Source organism: Saccostrea cucullata, unplaced genomic scaffold, assembly GCF_032062105.1.
Source record: "Saccostrea cucullata isolate Sc308-1 unplaced genomic scaffold, CSIRO_AGI_Scuc_v1 ctg1490, whole genome shotgun sequence".
Taxonomy (NCBI): domain Eukaryota; kingdom Metazoa; phylum Mollusca; class Bivalvia; order Ostreida; family Ostreidae; genus Saccostrea; species Saccostrea cuccullata.
In genome coordinates this window covers 36,322-54,428 of record NW_026939817.1, presented here as the reverse complement: position 1 = coordinate 54,428, position 18,107 = coordinate 36,322, and the positions used below count along the sequence as shown (strand labels likewise).

The window sequence follows — 18,107 nt, the reverse complement described above, 5'->3', positions numbered from 1 at the left end:
TAGAACACAGATGGAAATTGACCAATCTGCTTGGAATCGTCAACTCGTACATGCAGGTAGGCATATGGTTTTGACACTAAAATTTTTTTGAAAGAAATATGGAATAGTATTACTTTTTGAAAACTTTCTTTGTAATCTTTTGAGTGTCTGAAACAATTTGATAAATCTGATTTATTTAAGAAAGATTAAAAAAGAACATAAATCTATTTCATTACTAGATTCAACAGAAATTACAATAAAAGGAACAACATCCGTCAGTTTTGGCAGGACTGCATGGTTTTTCGCTATGGTGTTTGCAAGTGATTCTCGTAACAAAATATGTTGGAGAAGAAATTTTTGGGACAAAGTAGAAACAATCGATATATCAAGCCCCAAATATGCTCGGAGTTCCATAGCACCTCATGAAATTCAACTTTGCATCAATAAAGTCAACTTTGAAGATGAAGGAATGTATGAGGTTGTTATAGAACAAAGAATAGCTTCTATTGCTATGAAGGTTTTAGGTAAGGAATGTGTGATTCTATTAAATTCTATTGTTCTTTATATATGTATAACCCATCTCCGCGCACCTTTTTAGCTCACATGATATTTTGCACAATTGAAGGTTACATATTACAATAAAAAATATCTAAATTATCGAACTAAAGTAAGACAAATATATCAATTCTGAGATGCATTTCATATCTCATGTCAGTGTACTTGCCACTTAGCAATATTAAGTTTTCGAAGTTTTTCTCTGGCATTGTTGTCTGACATTGGTTTTTAAAAATAGAATTAATCGAGATTTTTTTATATGGTATTTTCTTGAATGTTTAAAATGTTTGCAATGTTAGAAATTGACATTTTAAAGAGGGGTTTTTAATAAGTATTTCTCTCACTGGAGATACTCGTCTCGATTTTATGGTAATTAAGCGCCGATAAGAGTCCTATAGCTGAAGATTTTATTGTTTCGTTCCATATTATTACACTGTTTCATTGTCGCAAAAAAGTCATATGAGCTTATAAAGTGCGCAGAGCTAGGAAGACGTAAAGGTTTCTGTAGTTGTTCTGTTAATTTTTTTAACATTGTCTTATTTTGTATTGTCTTATCAACTACAATCCATGTTCCTTATCCTTATGTTTATGCTGTATTGTATCTAAGTATTTTCACATAATTTAAAGCGTTTTTTTCTGTTTGATGGATTTTAAAGTTAAATCGGCTTAATAAATATTGAGTTGAAAATATTGTCTAAACAGGAAAATTAAATAGTGTTTCAAGGGGAAAATTTTAAATTATTGTTCTTCAACTAACTTAGCAGATGCGGGTATTCTATTGAAACGTTTTATTGAGGACACATGCACAAATTGTGTAAGGTATCAAAATTTTTGTGTAACATAAAAGTATAATGTTACGTTTTGTACTTTTTTTTACAACAGCAGATACAACGATTATAATACATGGAGGAAAAAAGATCTCTGTTGGGGATAGCAAGCTTTATCGTGTCGAAGTTTGTTCTCCACAGGTCCCTAAGAAAATACAATGGAGAAGAAGGCATGGCATTAAAATAGAAAACATCGATATTTCGAATCCAAAGTATGAGGGGAGTTCTATAGCACCAGATGATATTTAAGCTGAAAATAAATAACACCAACCTTGCAGATGCAGGGATCTATGAAATTGATATAGATGGAGTCACAGAATCAGTGGCTTTGGAGCTTGACATAGCTGGTAATGAAAACATTATCACTTTAATAATTGTACTTGTGCTGATTCAATGCATTGCTAATAGTTTTTTTTTTTTTGGCAAAGAAACTTCACAATACTTTTTATTAAGATAAACTTATTGTTAACAGCATATAATTATGTTAAATATATTTCGTACGATTTTGATTCTTTCTTTCGATAAGGCAATGCCCTGTATTTATATCAAAATTATTGTAAAACTTTTATAAATATTTAAATGAGAGTGTTACTGCAGTGCATTTAGACGATATATTTGCATTCAATTTGTTACACATTTTGATATATGTCTAAAATATATGTCTAAGAGTAAAAATATCCCGCGTTGTAAATGCTGATGACCACAGTGATGTTATAAACCTTTTATGCTTCCTCTCTCCAGCAAAACTTAAATGAACAATAACCTAGGAAACTATTACTTAACACATGTATGTATTGAACTATTTGTGAAATCATTGTAAGTGGCAGAAGGTGAGGTCCAAAGGCTCATAGCTCGAAGTTCTTTGTCAAAAAATATGGGAGAATTGGGAGGGGTTTAAAAATATTTTCCGGCCTCCTCTTACAAAATATGTCTACTTTTCTTCACAAATCGTATAAGGCGATGTTAACTCTCAACCATTCAGATTACAGCAACGACCCTGAGGCTCACAGTGGAAAAAATTGCTTAGGCCCGTCTTAGGGCTTACAATTAAAACTAAATTACTATATGAACAAACATATAACACAAAAATGAAACACAACTTGCAATATAAAGTCATTTGTCAGCATAAAACTACATGTATTTATACTGTCATAAATGATATTTACAGTATTGGACACGTTTCATACCTAATTATCATTGTAGGTGTCTTTTTTCATGGTCTGCAAAAATTTCTGAAAGGTGCTGCTGGTCAGGAGGATTAACATGATACTCACCTGGTAAATGTTGGTTAAAACATTTAAATAAATGTGTTATAGAAGCTTTTATCTTTGAATATCGTAAAAGTTATATCGTTGGAATGTATGTATTTTTTCTTTTTTTTTTTAATGCATTAATCATATACTTTATGTATCTCAGTTATGTATAGATTTTTTATAAAAATTAGATATGAAGAAAATGTACAGCAATATTTTTTTTTTATTGTAAAGAATACGAAAATTGAGCACCGCAAATGCGAATCTCTAAAAAAAAAACATCAGAGGTGGGATCATCTGTCACGGAGGGTGCAGCCACCGTGTGCTCGGGCAAACTGAAAATTCGGTTTTTTTAAAACGGCCTTACTATCAATATGAATCGCCCATCATTTGACTTAATGATAGATTGTATTTGCTGATAAGGTCAAAGCATCAACCATAGAACTTGCTAAATGATAACTTGAAACATTATCGATATCTTTGCTTCGTTAACTTTTTTGTCAATAGCTTTCATCGTTTTAGAATTTGGTCGTACGTTGAACGTGCTTTTGCCTATCGAATCAACTAGACTATATAGCTATACACCCCATATGTAGATTAAGGTATATCGCTTTAGAAGTAAGGGAAGCTGGCGAAAGAAAAGTTGAAGTAATTATGTTACATAATCATATTTTTTTTATTGTTAAGTTACCATTAGCGGCTTTTTTTCTGGCAAAATATCCTAATATGAAACGGACGTGTCAGACTTTGTGGTATTTTTATATCAGGTTAATTTGAAAATATCGAGTCGCCATATGAATGAAATCTTTTTGTTCATTTGTTTGTTTGTTGTTTAATGTCCCACTCAAGAATTTTTCCCTCATATGGAGAGGCCACCAATTGCCTATGGCAAGTTGCATATTTTGTCATATACATGCATACGGCTATTGAGCAGTGATGTTTTGTGTCTGAAGCTACTGCGACGACACGAAACCTTGCTTATTTCGGTCTCTTCCGAAACATCAGTCTCCACATCACACATTGTGATTCGAACCCGCAATGTAAGAATCTTCTAGAGCAGACGCACGCACTAACCACTGCAACACGCGGGGGACTAATTTAAAGTTACTATTGCAAAAGGATACTACCTCATCGATTTATTTGATTGTCGAGTTTAAAGTTATAGCAAGTGCCTTCTACTTATGTAGAAGTTTTGTGAATAAATTCTGGTAACGAAGTGTCCTCCACGTGGCAAGAGCTGGGCAACAATATCAATTTATTGTTATATTTCCCTGTAAATAAGATTCCGACACACTTTTTATTCGTTCGATTTTTATGAGTCATAAATAGATAAAATTAATTTATTTTACAAGATAAACGTTAATAACACAAGAATGAAATTGTAAATAATTTAATTAGATCAGATTAAAAAGCGGGTGAAATGACCTAGGTAGAAGAGAGAAATGACCTACTGTGAAATGGTAGGAGAGAAAAATAACCTGGGAGAGAAAAAGTTTTAGAGAGAAATGACCTGACACCGTGCAGAGAACCGGCGCTTGGGACTGGATTATTCCTTCAAATTCTTATATCAACTGCAACCTTCCAATACATGCACATGGTCTCATTCTTATTTAAGGGAGAGATTAATCGTTTTTCCAGGGAAGGGTGTGTCTTTTTTTGTTCTTTTGCATAGAAATTTAGTAACTCTCAAAGTAATATTTTGAAGATGACTTACAAAATGAAAGTGAGATAGGGCCTTAATGAACATTTCATATCTTTCGTGAAACAAGTTCATGATTTTCCTAAAGAATGATATCCAATACAAAATATGCAGAGTGAATTCTGCATTTGTTAATCCTGTATTTCTTTCAAAAAATAGAACAATTGATTAATCATACTCATAGAGGGAATAATGTAATGAAACATATGGAGATAACGAACATTATTCAAGATCAAAAGTCCTTAAAACAATACAAAATAGGAGCAGAATTTACACGGACCTCCAAAACATTAGAGGTAGAATCAGGTGCTATGGCAGAGTTAGCATCCCTTCCCGTCCGGTCACAACAGGTTTTAAATAGTCGATTAATACAACTGTATATCCTTGGTTTAGTGCGATTATTCATAAAATATCAAGAGAATGTATTTTATTAATTGTGTCGTGTTTTTATGTACAGGTTACGCATATTTTACAATGAGATACCTCATAAATTCGTACTTTCGAAAGGGCATACACTTAATAGATATTAACCATTTATAGAATAAAAATAAAGGATATTTTTCTTAACTTGAAAAGTGCTGCTGCTTTCTTTAAATCGAGGGCATGATTTCATAAGTACAAAAAATATTCGGTAAAAGTCAAATACATTTAGACATTGTACATGTACTATTTACTTGAAAATTTAACTTTTAAAACTGAATTCTATTCAAAGCAGCACTTTTCAATAACTACAAAGTATGCAGAAACAATTAATAGTTTGAATTTTTAATTTCAACTAGGGTATGCCCTTGCGATATTGAAATTTGTTGATGACCTTAATTCAGTACACGAACTATGAATTCATCACGTGATTGTCCATCGATGGGACCAAACTTCATACAGTACAGAGTGGGTTGTACTATGCTATTTCTTAAAATAAAGGATATTTTTCTTAACTTGAAAAGTGCTCCTGATTTCTTTAAATCGAGGGCGTGATTTTATAAGTATACAAAATATTCGGTAAAAGTCAAATATTTAAGTGTTTAAGTTCTGTGATAATAAAACAGCTTAATTAAAATAAATTCAGTTTTTAAAAAAAATCCCCTTTTTTTGCACGTCTATTTTCCGCCGATTTCTCATAGTAGGCCATAAAAGTGCTGCGTGACAAGATCATTGTATCGACCATAGAACTTAAGCAATTATGACTTTAAATGGGGCTGCTGATATTCTTGTTTCATCAACTTGTTTGTCAATAATTTACCTCGTTTTAGAAATTGTTCTTACGCAGAGGATGTTGTTGTGTATCGATTCAACTGAGATACATAAACTCCTTATGAAGGTTCATGTATAATGCTAAATAAGTAAGGGAAGTGGACGATTGTAAAGTTAAAGTTAATCACGTTTATCATATAGCTTGGTTGTTAGATTACCATGAACTTTTTTCAAAGTAAAATATTCAAATATGAAACAGATGTGTCAGACTCTGTGGTTTCATTTATAGAGACTTGTTTATATATTATTTCAGCGATTTTGGGTGTGTGATGGTTCTTTGAATGTTGAGCAGAGGCGAAGAAGACCAAACGATTGGAGATCGGATGGAAACGTTTAATAGTGTGTGACGTTAATTAAAACTTTTGACTGGGAAATTAATTATGAAAAGAGTGAATGTTCGACGGGAACCAAGAATTATTTTAAAAAATGAAATTTGTGAATGCGTTTGTGATCTTAATTCTTTTAACTGAATCAAAGGGGAAGCGTTTAAATGTATGAAGGTGCGCATCCGTCATATGACATTATTAGGTGTGGCGACTAACCTAATGGTATGTTGTGCACAATCCGATATTTTGAAAAGTATAAATCAAATTTATTCTAATTTTGAGGTCTAGATTTGATTTGAAATAAAAATAGTATCAATATATACAATTTTTTTGTTTTATATGTCGATAATTATTATATTTATCGAAGTTTAAGACATATTTTTGGATCAACCCTCGTAGTTACTTTGCAATGAGACCTGCACAAAAAAACTGTAAACCTGGTTACTCATCCAGAAAATGTTAAAACAATCCAGAATCTGAAGCAAGCTTGATAAAATGCATCCATAGATGCATCGCTCATACAAGTTTGGTCAACATAGGACTCATCGTTACTTGGAAATGTGAACTGCATCAAAAATTTAACCTGTTCACTCAACCGGAAAATATATGTCACATCCAGCATCCGAAGCAAGTCTGGTAGTTTGTGTATGTGTACTGTTAGATGTATCACCCATGCAAGGTTTGTCATCATAAGGCTCATAGATACTTTGTAATGGTACCTGCAATTAAAACTTTAACCTGTTCACTCAACCGGAAAATGTAGGTAACATCCAGGATCTGAAGCAAACCTGGTATTTTGCATCCTTAGAAGTATTATTCATATTAGTTTGGTCAAGATTTGGGCTTGTAGCTACCTAAAAATAAGACCTTCACCCAAAATTTTAACCTGCTCCTAAAATATTAAAGGTACTTGGACACAGATTTGAAATTAATATTTTCTCATTTTTTCTGTATAATATCACGAATTATATATTTTAATAGCATTTTACACAAAAATTAATTAAAAATCTTATTTCATTTAAAAGTTATTAAAACTTATTTAGAATTCACAGGGTGCGTTCAATCGTCACAGTCTGCTTACCACAACTGCACGGACTGACAGTATATTGTGTGTTTGTTTTGCTTTCGAACGCGTCTACTCTGAATTTTCTGGATTATAGTATTAATATTTTTCAGTTATACAAAACGAGATTGCCACTTTTCCTAAGGATTAAGAATAAAATTAAATTTGTGAGAGTGCAAAGATATGTCAATCAAACCCGCCGAAAAATTTGAAATTTCAATATCTTTTAAACGAAATAAGATTTTTAATTAATTTTTGTGTGAAATGCTATTAAAATATATAAGTCGTAATATTATAGAGAAAATAATAACTTCAAATCTGTGTCCAAGTACCTTTAATCCGTACGTCATTCCTCTCCTGAAAATGCAACATCTGAATCAGTTCAATAAACAACACTGGAAGAAGCATCTGTTCAATGAACAACACTGGAAGAAGCATCTTCCGTGCATCTCTGATTCATATAATAGAAAAACTTTCACCTGGGACGCCGATACCGAGGGTATCACATAATCCCGACCCCCACCCCACCCCAAACTTGAGGTGAGCTTAAAATATTTTCATATCTTTAATATGAGTTCTTCGGCGAAATATGTAAAGTAGCACGGGTTTCTCATTCGCACCTATTTTCATCTTCTTGGAAGAGATCATTTTTAGACAGTTTTCAGCTCAGTCTTGTGGCTATGTCTCTTTGAAAATGAATTTCTTTGGGAGGATATTAGGAAAAATCATGGGGTTTGTTGTGATTAGGAGCTATTTAATAGAACGTAGTGACAATATTAAATTAAGGACAGGTAACTCAACTGTGACAAATGACCAGCTAAGTACCTATTTATGGGTTATCGTTTATAGGAATGATATATAGATCGCTTCAGTTGGTATTGTTATTTACACAAAAGGGTTCCTTACATTCTTAAATTGAATAGACACAAAGTCAAATATAATTATATCTTGAACTAAAATATAAATGAAAATGCTTCTTTTTTTATTATTAAGAAGTGTGCATATCATTCAATGCCAGTACCTTTACAATCATTCATTCAGTACATTAATGATAAAGTTACAAAGACTGCAATGAACACAAACAAATTTTTCAATATTATAAACATAATACATGTAACCTGTTTTGATGAAAATACATTAATTTGGCTGAGGTACCAACACCATGCGTGTAGGAAGAATAACAACGATTTTGTTTAATTAGATTAATCCTTACATTAAAAAATATCCAAAGTCTCTCAAAACATAACAAATGGGCTTATTTAGAGCAACATATAAAAGAAATTAACCCCTCCTTCCCCCAAAATGAAATCTCGTTGTAATTTTATCCAATTTGACCAACAAAATGTCCTAAGTGACATAAAATGAAACTGTTTTTCAAAAGAAAAAAATCAAATTATCTTATTTCATCAGAAAGAAAAAATTCAAGTAAATAATTGCCGAGACTTCTCTTTTTAACTCAGATATGTTTCAAAGAACAGAATTGATGTCCTCTAGGGTATTTTTTCTAATATATTCCAGAAATTTAATATTTGTGTCATTTACCATCAAATAGGTTTAAAAATCTAGGTTTACAAACTTATACAATCCATTCAATTTTTTGTTGCATATGTCCTTAACATTCGGAGGGAATTTAAATTACATAACAAGGTAAATACAATTTCTGCAGCAGCATACTGCACGAACTCAAACACGGATGTGATATCCTTTGGGGAAAATAAATAGTTCTGGGTAACAATTCACAGGAATTAAGATCCATCTGAAATAATAAGTGAGCTGGTGAATCTTGAGCAACTGTTCCGTTTTATCAGGATATTTTTAATCTAAAATAAATATAGTGCCAAAGAGTGAGTGATAAGTAAGTATGATTTATGAATGTTTAATTTCAAAGTATCTTTAATTAGCCTGAACTATAACGATTGCACCAATCAAATTGTAAAATTCTCCTTTTCTATTCAGATTATCATGCGAAATTGGTATTGCATCCAAAACCCATCACATGTGCACAAACATGTCTAAACCCATCACATATACACAAGAAGTTTGTTAGTATCTCTCAATTAAGTTCTTTAAATCTTTCTTAAAGGTCAACAAGATAAATGGCCACGCCTATCACATGGGCCCAAGAGGTGATCACTTGTGACATTTGTAACAATGCTGCCTATCAATTTTGCAACAGTTGCCAAATCAAACTATGTGTGAACTGCATCAATAAACATGTCGATACCCATAAATTGCTTCCGCATGATATTGTGCCCTTTATAAAAAGAAATTTGGGGGTTGTTAGCCAGCATTGTGAAAAAACACCCAGGTCAAAAATGTGAGGCTTGCTGTCAACATTGTGATGCCCTAGTTTGTATGAAATGTGTCATTGCATCTCACCAAAACCACAATATTAGAGACATTCCTTTCGAATACCATGACAATAGGAAGAAAATTATGCTGGAAATAGAAGAAATTCAAAAGCAACTGGATTTAGAGACGCTGCAAAGTGGTCCCAGTGATTCAAATATTAAAGATAAGATTTCTAAAACAAGTCTACAATTTGAAGAGCTTGACAGAGAATTAGAAAAAGCCAGAACATATTGGCATCAGGAAGTAGATGAAATGTTTGACACACACCAAGATTTGATTAAGTCTTTGAAGAACAAGGCCCTGAAATCCCTTACCGATCAAAGATATGCACCTGACAGCAAATCTGAGAGAATGATCCAAACTATAAACGAAAACAAGGAAATCCTAAGGTCCAAAACAGTCTTCAGAGTGATCAACTACAAACCAAATCCTAAAAAATATCAAGATCTTCCTGCCGATTTTGATGTGAACATTCCTTCCTTAAAATTAAACGCAGACCGTGGTAAACTCAGCATAGAATTTGGAGAACACAGAGCTATTTTTACACAGACATTACTTTTTAATCAAACCAGTGATAACTATGGATCGTCTTTAGCAGAACCATTTTGCAAATTGATAGCTGATATTCAAACTTCATTGACCGATCATAATCTTGAGTCAATAGCCTGTCTTGAATCCAATGAAGCATGGGTTTTTGGTGGAGGAAGAAATATAGTGCGTTTAAACTTGGATTGGTCTGTGAAGGAAACCGTGTACCTCACAGAGGAGACAGTTGACATCTCAGTGACTCAGCAGGGAGAACTTATATGTACTGATTTTGTCAATAAAGCTGTATTGATTTTCAGATTCGGCAGGGCAGATCACATAAAAGCTGGAGGTCATATGGCATTTGCTGCACCAGTTCAGGCGATATTCTTGTCAACATGGTTATGGATGATTTTAGCCGTCATAAAATAGTTTGTTACGAAGGACAAAAAGTAAAACAGGAAATAAAGACAGATTCTGCTGGTAAGTATATATTCAAGGGAGGAATATTTGTAATATATATTAGTGAAAATACAAATGGTTACGTTTGTGCCTCTGATGGAAATGCAAAGAAAGTAGTCGTGGTGGACGAGAAAGGGGCGGTCCGATATGAAGGCTGTCAAGCCAGAAGGAAGAAATATTTTTGTCCAGAACAAATAGCTACTGATTCCAAGAGTCAGATCATTGTGACTGATCACAACAATGATTGTTTACACATTCTTGATCAGAATGGACAATTCTTACAATGCATTGATAACTGTGGATTAGACACGCCAGGAGGATTAAGTATAGAAAGTAAGGGAAGATGCTGGGTTGGTTTGTATTCCGGGAAATTAAAAGTGATTTCATTGAACGTGTAAACCTACAGGAATGGTTATTTGCTGTTGAGCTAATAAAATATTTCTTTTGAGCAATGCGCTTTGTACATCATATTATGAGAAAAAAGATTGAATCTAAAATTTAACTGTTCCAAACTGTAACTATTTGCTTTGACTAAGAAGGACACGCTACTAGAATATATTTGACTGATTCTCTACTCAGATTTATATTTTAAATGGCTGAGAGAGCATTTCAGTAAATTATGAAATGAATATGTTCACAAAAACAGAAAACGATTGACTGTAGCTGTGACTATGGGATGATCATGCACTTGACATGGAAAATCATTTAAATAATACCGTAAATCTGGAAATTTTTACGTTGATTATTTTTTTGCGAATCTGGGTCAAAATGCTGTTGATAAATTTTTACGTTTCAAAATTTTGTGAATGATCACTACTTTGTTTCCATTTTCTTACTGTTGAATTATTTTTAAGAAAAATATTTTTGCGAATGCAATGAACTCGCAATTTTGCTAAAAATTTATCTACAGCAAAGATTTCCAGATTTACGGTACAGCATCTTAAATGTCGGAAGAACGCAAAAATATACTCAACTTTACATATGCACTGTTATCATAGATTTGAATGTAACAAACACGTTTTTTTCTAATATGCGATTGGATCACCGCTATTCCTCCTTTAATTGGTGACTCTGTTAAAGAAGATTTGTGAATAGAAAGAAAGACTAGTATCTTTGATGAATTGCACGAAATCATAATTATTAGTATGTATACGTGTTGCATTTATGGAACCATTTGCTTCGGAATTATTTTACTGGGACTATACATTATATATTGTATAAATAATTTCATCTTTGAATAATGGCATAGTTTTCTTACGCGTTTAATTTACTTCATTCTGAAAATAAACTTTGTTAATGTACAAAATTCAAGAAACTGGGCTGAAACTTTTTCGATATCCTGGAAAGGAGTGGAGTGCAATTATTCACAATGTGTCAAACTTTAAAAATGTGAATTTTAAATTTAGGATTCGAGTTCACTTGATATATAAAACGGAAAACAAACTTTTTGGTCTAACTTGGTATAGCTGTCAAATTGTTGCCTTTCGCAAAGAAACCGGTTGTTTCCTGATAAAAACGTCTAACGTGACTGTGTTCTACAGTAATTCCTAGAGTAAGATAAAAAAAAAAACAACAACAATATAATCTACTGAGTATGCACTTGTTAAAGGCTTAGACATAAATACGTATTTGATATGATTTATTTTGAAATTGTGTGGTTAATAATCATACTTAAACCAGTTTTAATTTTCTGAATTGGCATTTTCAACTTTTATAAGTGTTGATTATTCATGCATCTTTATGCTGAAATGATGAAATCAACATTAGATTTTATAATTTTCCGAAAAAAAATTGAAAACCGCGATTAATGTAAAAAAAAAAAGATGTGTCATAGTTGCATTGTGATATTTTTGAGATGCATTATGACATTCTCGATCAGTCCTCAGGATACATAGCCCTTGTGTTGTTCAGATGATCAGATTTAAAGTGTCCTGATAACGCATGAGGTATGTACACCATCTGTTTCTAGTTTCTACCCCAAGTTCAACTTCTGATGTGGCCCTTGACAATTGTCCTTATTTATATTTGATGTCATACCCATGCACGGGAAGAAAAAGAGGAGAAAGGGGTGTCTGGTTGTTTCTTGTTTGGCATCTTTAAATGTGCATGTAGTCATGAAAGATATAGAAACGATGCTCAGGGAAGTTCCTTCACTGTTGGACAAATGCATGAGGTAACGTCTTAAAAATTGAACTCTTGAGCCTTCAGGTCGGACGTCACGTTATTGATAGGCACCTAATAATTGTTAAATTCCATTAGATATCAATTTGATCAATAAAAGATATCGTAAAAACCTTAAATGTTAATAAGTGCTTATAAGTTTACCAAAAACATCAATAATTACGAAATTCTTTTATTAATTTGTCGAGCAGACGTCTAACTGAAACTTCAGAGTCACTAGCGATGTGTACATGGGGTAAACTACCGGTCATGCGCAAAGACCTCAGTCCAATTTAAAAAGAATCCCTTCTCTTTCCTCAAAAACTTTTAATTCAAATAATGTTATTTCTATTATGTGATTAAATTATTGTTGAACCTTAAACAGGTCTGGACGATTTCCAAATATGGAATTCAAGAACAATAACCAACATTTGCTATTAATACTCAGAATAAGCAAGCTTCTAATGCTTCTGACCAATCAGATAACAACATTTAGACAAACGTATGAGAAAATAAACAATACACGTGGTTTTAGCTCTACTGGTCGAAGACCAGAGGAGCTAATGAGATAGTAACGTGTCCGTCGTCCATCCGTATGTCTGTTGTCCGTCCGTCTGTAAACAATTTTTCAAAATGCTACGCCTCCTACAGTTTTGGCCTGATTTCATTATTACTTGGCACACAAGTAGACTACAATAAGACTCATAATTCTTTTAATTGATTTTGGATTTTGAAGAACTGTGTTGCCATGTTTACTAAAATAAAAATTTATTTTCAGAATGCTACTTCTCCTACAGTTTTGGTCTCGTTTCAATATAACTTGGCACACAAGTAGACGACACTAAGATACAAAATTCTGTGTATTGAAGTTTGATTTCGATGAACGATGTTGCCATGGCTATTAGAAAGAGAAATTTCTTTGAAATATTTTCAAAATACGACTACTCTTATAGTTTTAGTCTGATTTCATTATAACTTGGCACACAAGTAGATTACACTAAGATACATAATTCTTTTTATAAGTTTTTGATTTCGATGAAGGGTGTTGCCACGGTTGCTAAAATAGTTTTATATATATATATATATATATATATATATATATATATATATATATATATATATATATATATATATATATATATATATATATATATATATATATATATATATATATATATATTTTTTTAAGATGCTACTCCATTTATATTTTAGTCTGGTACATGTAGCAATAAATCTTGCCAAAAAAAAAGACTGATTAATCATTCTTGATTTATTGCTGTTGCAAAGTTTCAAGTTCAAATACTTCTTATATTTCTCTTCCTTAGTTATACGAGTAAGTATAAACCAGTAGAGCTACAGTCTCGTCAGAGACTTCTGGTTTAACTTTTTGCTCTAATTTTTTTAGAACAAACTTTTTTTTGTAAATTTTATGCATGTTTAGGAATAAAATAGATTATATAACAATTATGTCGTGAACAAACACGACTTTAAAAACTTTGAATAAATTTTAAGCGGGATTCATATCTGCCACTATAAAGAAGCAATCCCAAATGGTTAAATTGCGTTAAAAAATTTGATATGGATACCTCATATTTTCATTTTTTTTAGAGCTCCGCATTAAGAAATTCAGCTATTGGAGACATAGTCTATATTGTTTCATTTGTATTTCAAAATCTTCCAATCTCTATTGTGCGTGATAAGTAACAATGATAAAAACATTCATCTTTCTTTCCTCCATAGTTTACACCTTTCTTTACGCAAGTTCAAGTGTATGTATCAAATGCTATTCAATCTGCTCTCCAGAAACCAGTGATGTTTTAAAACATCTCTATCTGTTTCCTTTTGAAAGGATTTTTACGTTTTAAAAATAAATCATTTTTTGGGGATAATATATTTGAAAGAAATGTGAAATTATGATCTTTCTCAATAATGAAAAAAAAAATTAATTACAATTTTTATTTCTAATTTTTACCCTTCAAAATGAGCACAGGAATCTTGTACAACGAGCGTTGACAGAGGTGTTGGGAGCGTAACTACAGACAACCCTGGATAATGATCTTAAGTACTACTTTACAAGTAAGTTAATTCATGTAATGCATCAGTGAAATTTTTAAAAATTATTATCAAACCGAAAGTAAAAAGTAATATTGTGAATATGTTACATATATTTGATACATGACAGAGAAAGGGGTGAGTAATAAATGCTAAATATTTCAAAAAGTGTCATTTTTCACTACATTTGTCGTGTTTATCTAGGCTGAAATTTAACGTACGGGAACACAAATTATCAAATTACTCAAAATTCTCTAACTTTTTCTTTAAGATAATTAAGTAAAGATAAACTGGAAAATACGCAGAAATCAAGAGGATGGCCACATCCAACCCGTGGCCACAAGAAGCCGTTACTTGTTACATATGTAACGATACTGGCTCTCAATTCTGTAATAGCTGTCACGTCGAAATCTGTAAAAATTATATCAATGAACAGATCGAAAAACATACACTACTTCCGCATAACATTGTTCCCTTTACAAACACCCGACATTGTAAATTTCACCCAGGCCAGACATATGAGACTTGCTGTCAAAAGTGTGACCTCCTGGTCTGCAGGGAATGCGTCATTACTTCACACAAAAGCCATAATATCGAAGAAATTCCGTTTGAATATTATGAAAACAGGAAGACAATTCTGCTAGAAACAGAGGAACTCCAGAAGAGATTGGATTCAGAGGAGCAAATTATCAGACGCAAATCATATATTTCTGAAGTAACAGCAAAGATTAATGAGCTTGAAAGAAAATTGAAAGGATCCAAAACAGACTGGCATAAAGAGGTAGACGACATTTTTAACAAATACCAGGTTTCAATTAACACTAAGAAGAACAGGGCATTAAAACCCCCAATATTAGTCCAACAAATCCTTGCACCTTATGTAAGGATCAGGAAAATGGAGAACACAATACATGAAAATAAATACATCCTACGTGCCCGAACAATCTCGAAAGTAGTCAACTACAAATCCAAACTTCTTAAATACCCATTTGATCTGAGCCTTTCTTCCTTAAAAATAAACACAGATCCAGGTAAAGAGCTCAGCATAGAATTCGAAGGACATAAAGCTACATTAACACAGACACAACTTTTCAGCCAGACTAGTGACAATTCTGTATTGTCTTCGACAGAATCATCTGGGAATAACAAAATGGTTGCTGATACTCAAACTGGGGAGGACAAAGTGGTTGCTGATATTCAAACTCCACTAGGTGATGTTTATGCAATAGTTTGTACTGCATCTGATGAAGCATGGATTGTGGGTAAATGCAAACACATATATCATATTGACGTGAATGGGTCTGTTAGGGTATGTATCACCGTCACAGGGAAGTCGTCTGATATCTCATTGTCTCCTTATGGTGAACTTACATACACAGACTGTGTCAATAATACTGTGATGATTGTCAGATTGGGTTTGGTAAAAGAGCTTATAAAAGCACCTGAAGGCTGGAAGCCACGGGGATTGTGCTGTACCAAATCAGGTGATATCCTTGTCAACATGACTTCAAATGATTACAGCAATCAAAAAATAGTACGTTATAAGGGACAAACAGTAAAACAAGAAATAGAGAACGATTCTAATGGAAAACCTATTTACCGGGGAGGAAGGTTTAAACTTTATATAGTTGAAAACAGAAACGGGACATATGTGCCTCCGATAGAAATGAAAGGAAATTGGTCGTTGTGGACAAGAAAGAGAACGTAAGATTCCGCTACAAAGGTTCTCCAGCCAGGAGAAAGAAATATTTCTGTCCAGAGCACATAGCTAATGATTCCAAGAGTCAGATCATTGTGACGGATGACAACAATGATTGTCTGCATATTCTGGATCAGAATGGACAATTCTTACAATGTGTGGATGACTGTGGATTAGATACACCGGGAGGTCTAAGTGTAGACGGTAAGGGAAGGTACTGGGTTGGTCTGCATTCTGGAAAATTGAGAGTGGTTGCAATGAAGATCTATACCTGCAGGAAATATTGTATGCTGATGAACTAATGAAATATTTCTCATAAACACTACGCTTCAGACAAAATACTGTGGGATGGTAGATAGAATCTTAAATCTAACTCTTCAAAATAAATTTTGTTTCAACTATATATTTACAATAAAGACACAATTCTAGAATATAGCGGACTGAATTTGTTCATCTCAGATTAATAAAGGCTGGTTTGCAGTTATATTTCAAATGGTTGAGAGTGATCCACTTGAAGATAGAATAATGATGTTCACCCACAGAGAAAACAATAGACCATAGCTGTGAGAATTGCATTATCATGGCATACTTGACAAATAATAAAAGTCTTAAACTACATTTCCCTTTGATTTGGACTGGACTAAAACACATTTCCTTATATGTTATTGGAGCACGACTTTTTTCTCCTTTAATTTGAGCGATTGGTGACTTAAGGTTCAGACATAATTGAAGAAAAAAAGACTAGTATCTTTGATGAATTGCACTAAATATTATAATATCCAGTTTATACTGTTTATAGGGGTGACAGGGGTGTTGCATTTATGGAACCAATTGCATGGAACGTTTGGTCATGTTCTCCTTTGAGTATTAGTATGGTGTTTACTTCATCGTACGGATATTATTTTAGTCTAATTAATAATTAGCTTAAGGGTTTAAATTAAATTTACATTTATAGTAGAAATAAATGCATTTTTGGCAATCTTGAATTTTTATTGCCCTTGGAGCACCACTAGGTGACAGCAGTTGTTTTACTGTGCCGCTAGGTGGCAGCTTTAATCAAAAGAGTGCATTCTAAACGAAATAGAGAAAAGTAGTTTGATCTTTACTCATATTACTTTAATCTACATACAAAACATATGCACTGTATTAATATATTTTACGGTGTGACCGTTGGGGCGAGCGCAGTTGTGTCTTCAAAAATATGCCTGAAACGTTCATCCGCCACTTGAAACGTCAAGTCCAAGAGACATCTAGACTATGACGTCACACGAGAGCACGTCAGGATTTACGGAAACAGCCGAGTGTCTAGTTGAAAACTATAGACATAGAGCAATTTTTGTCGAAAAACATTGCAGAGTTATTATTTGTTTCTTTTAAAGATTTCTACAAACTGAAAGCCTTTTATGCTTAACGTTATTATTTATTTATTTATTTATTCGTGCAAAGGGCATATGGGTAGCTAAGGAATTCTGGGAAGGTTTAAAAAAAAAATGCTTGACGTATGTACAGATTTCATTCCAAATTTCCTCTGTTCTTACACGTAAGTCTATTGAGCTCGCTACGCTCGCTATTAAATATATTACAATTAAATCTCATCTCGTTGGGTGTTATCTACAGGTAAAGGTAAGGCCTGTCCTATCAAATGAGCATTGCTGACATTCTCAAAATGTATTTCTGTGTCCTGGAAAATGTAGGTTAGATTATCCAGGTAAATGAATATCAGATCCATGCAAAACACAACTGGTAATTGTATATTCCAAGCCTCAAGACCATATGACCATATATACTGAGAACAGACTTAAGTCAAAATTCCAAATCAATATAACATAAATTATAGTATATAGTTGTATATACATGTAGTCTTGAGTTACAAAAAGCAGCGTTCTATAGAGAAACACCGACAT

At 32.8% G+C, this 18,107-nt stretch overlaps 1 protein-coding gene across 1 annotated transcript; it reads left to right on the top strand.

Annotated features, from left to right (window-relative positions):
- Nucleotides 1–286: 286 nt before the first annotated feature.
- LOC134254058 (uncharacterized) lies at nt 287–16,505 on the top strand. The gene is made up of 6 exons (XM_062736624.1): nt 287–503; nt 1,640–1,708; nt 9,238–10,261; nt 10,357–10,625; nt 15,014–16,115; nt 16,169–16,505. The coding sequence occupies exons 1-6, from the start codon at nt 287–289 to the stop codon at nt 16,503–16,505; spliced, it is 3,018 nt and encodes a 1,005-aa protein (XP_062592608.1).
- The last annotated feature ends 1,602 nt before the right edge of the window (nt 16,506–18,107 follow it).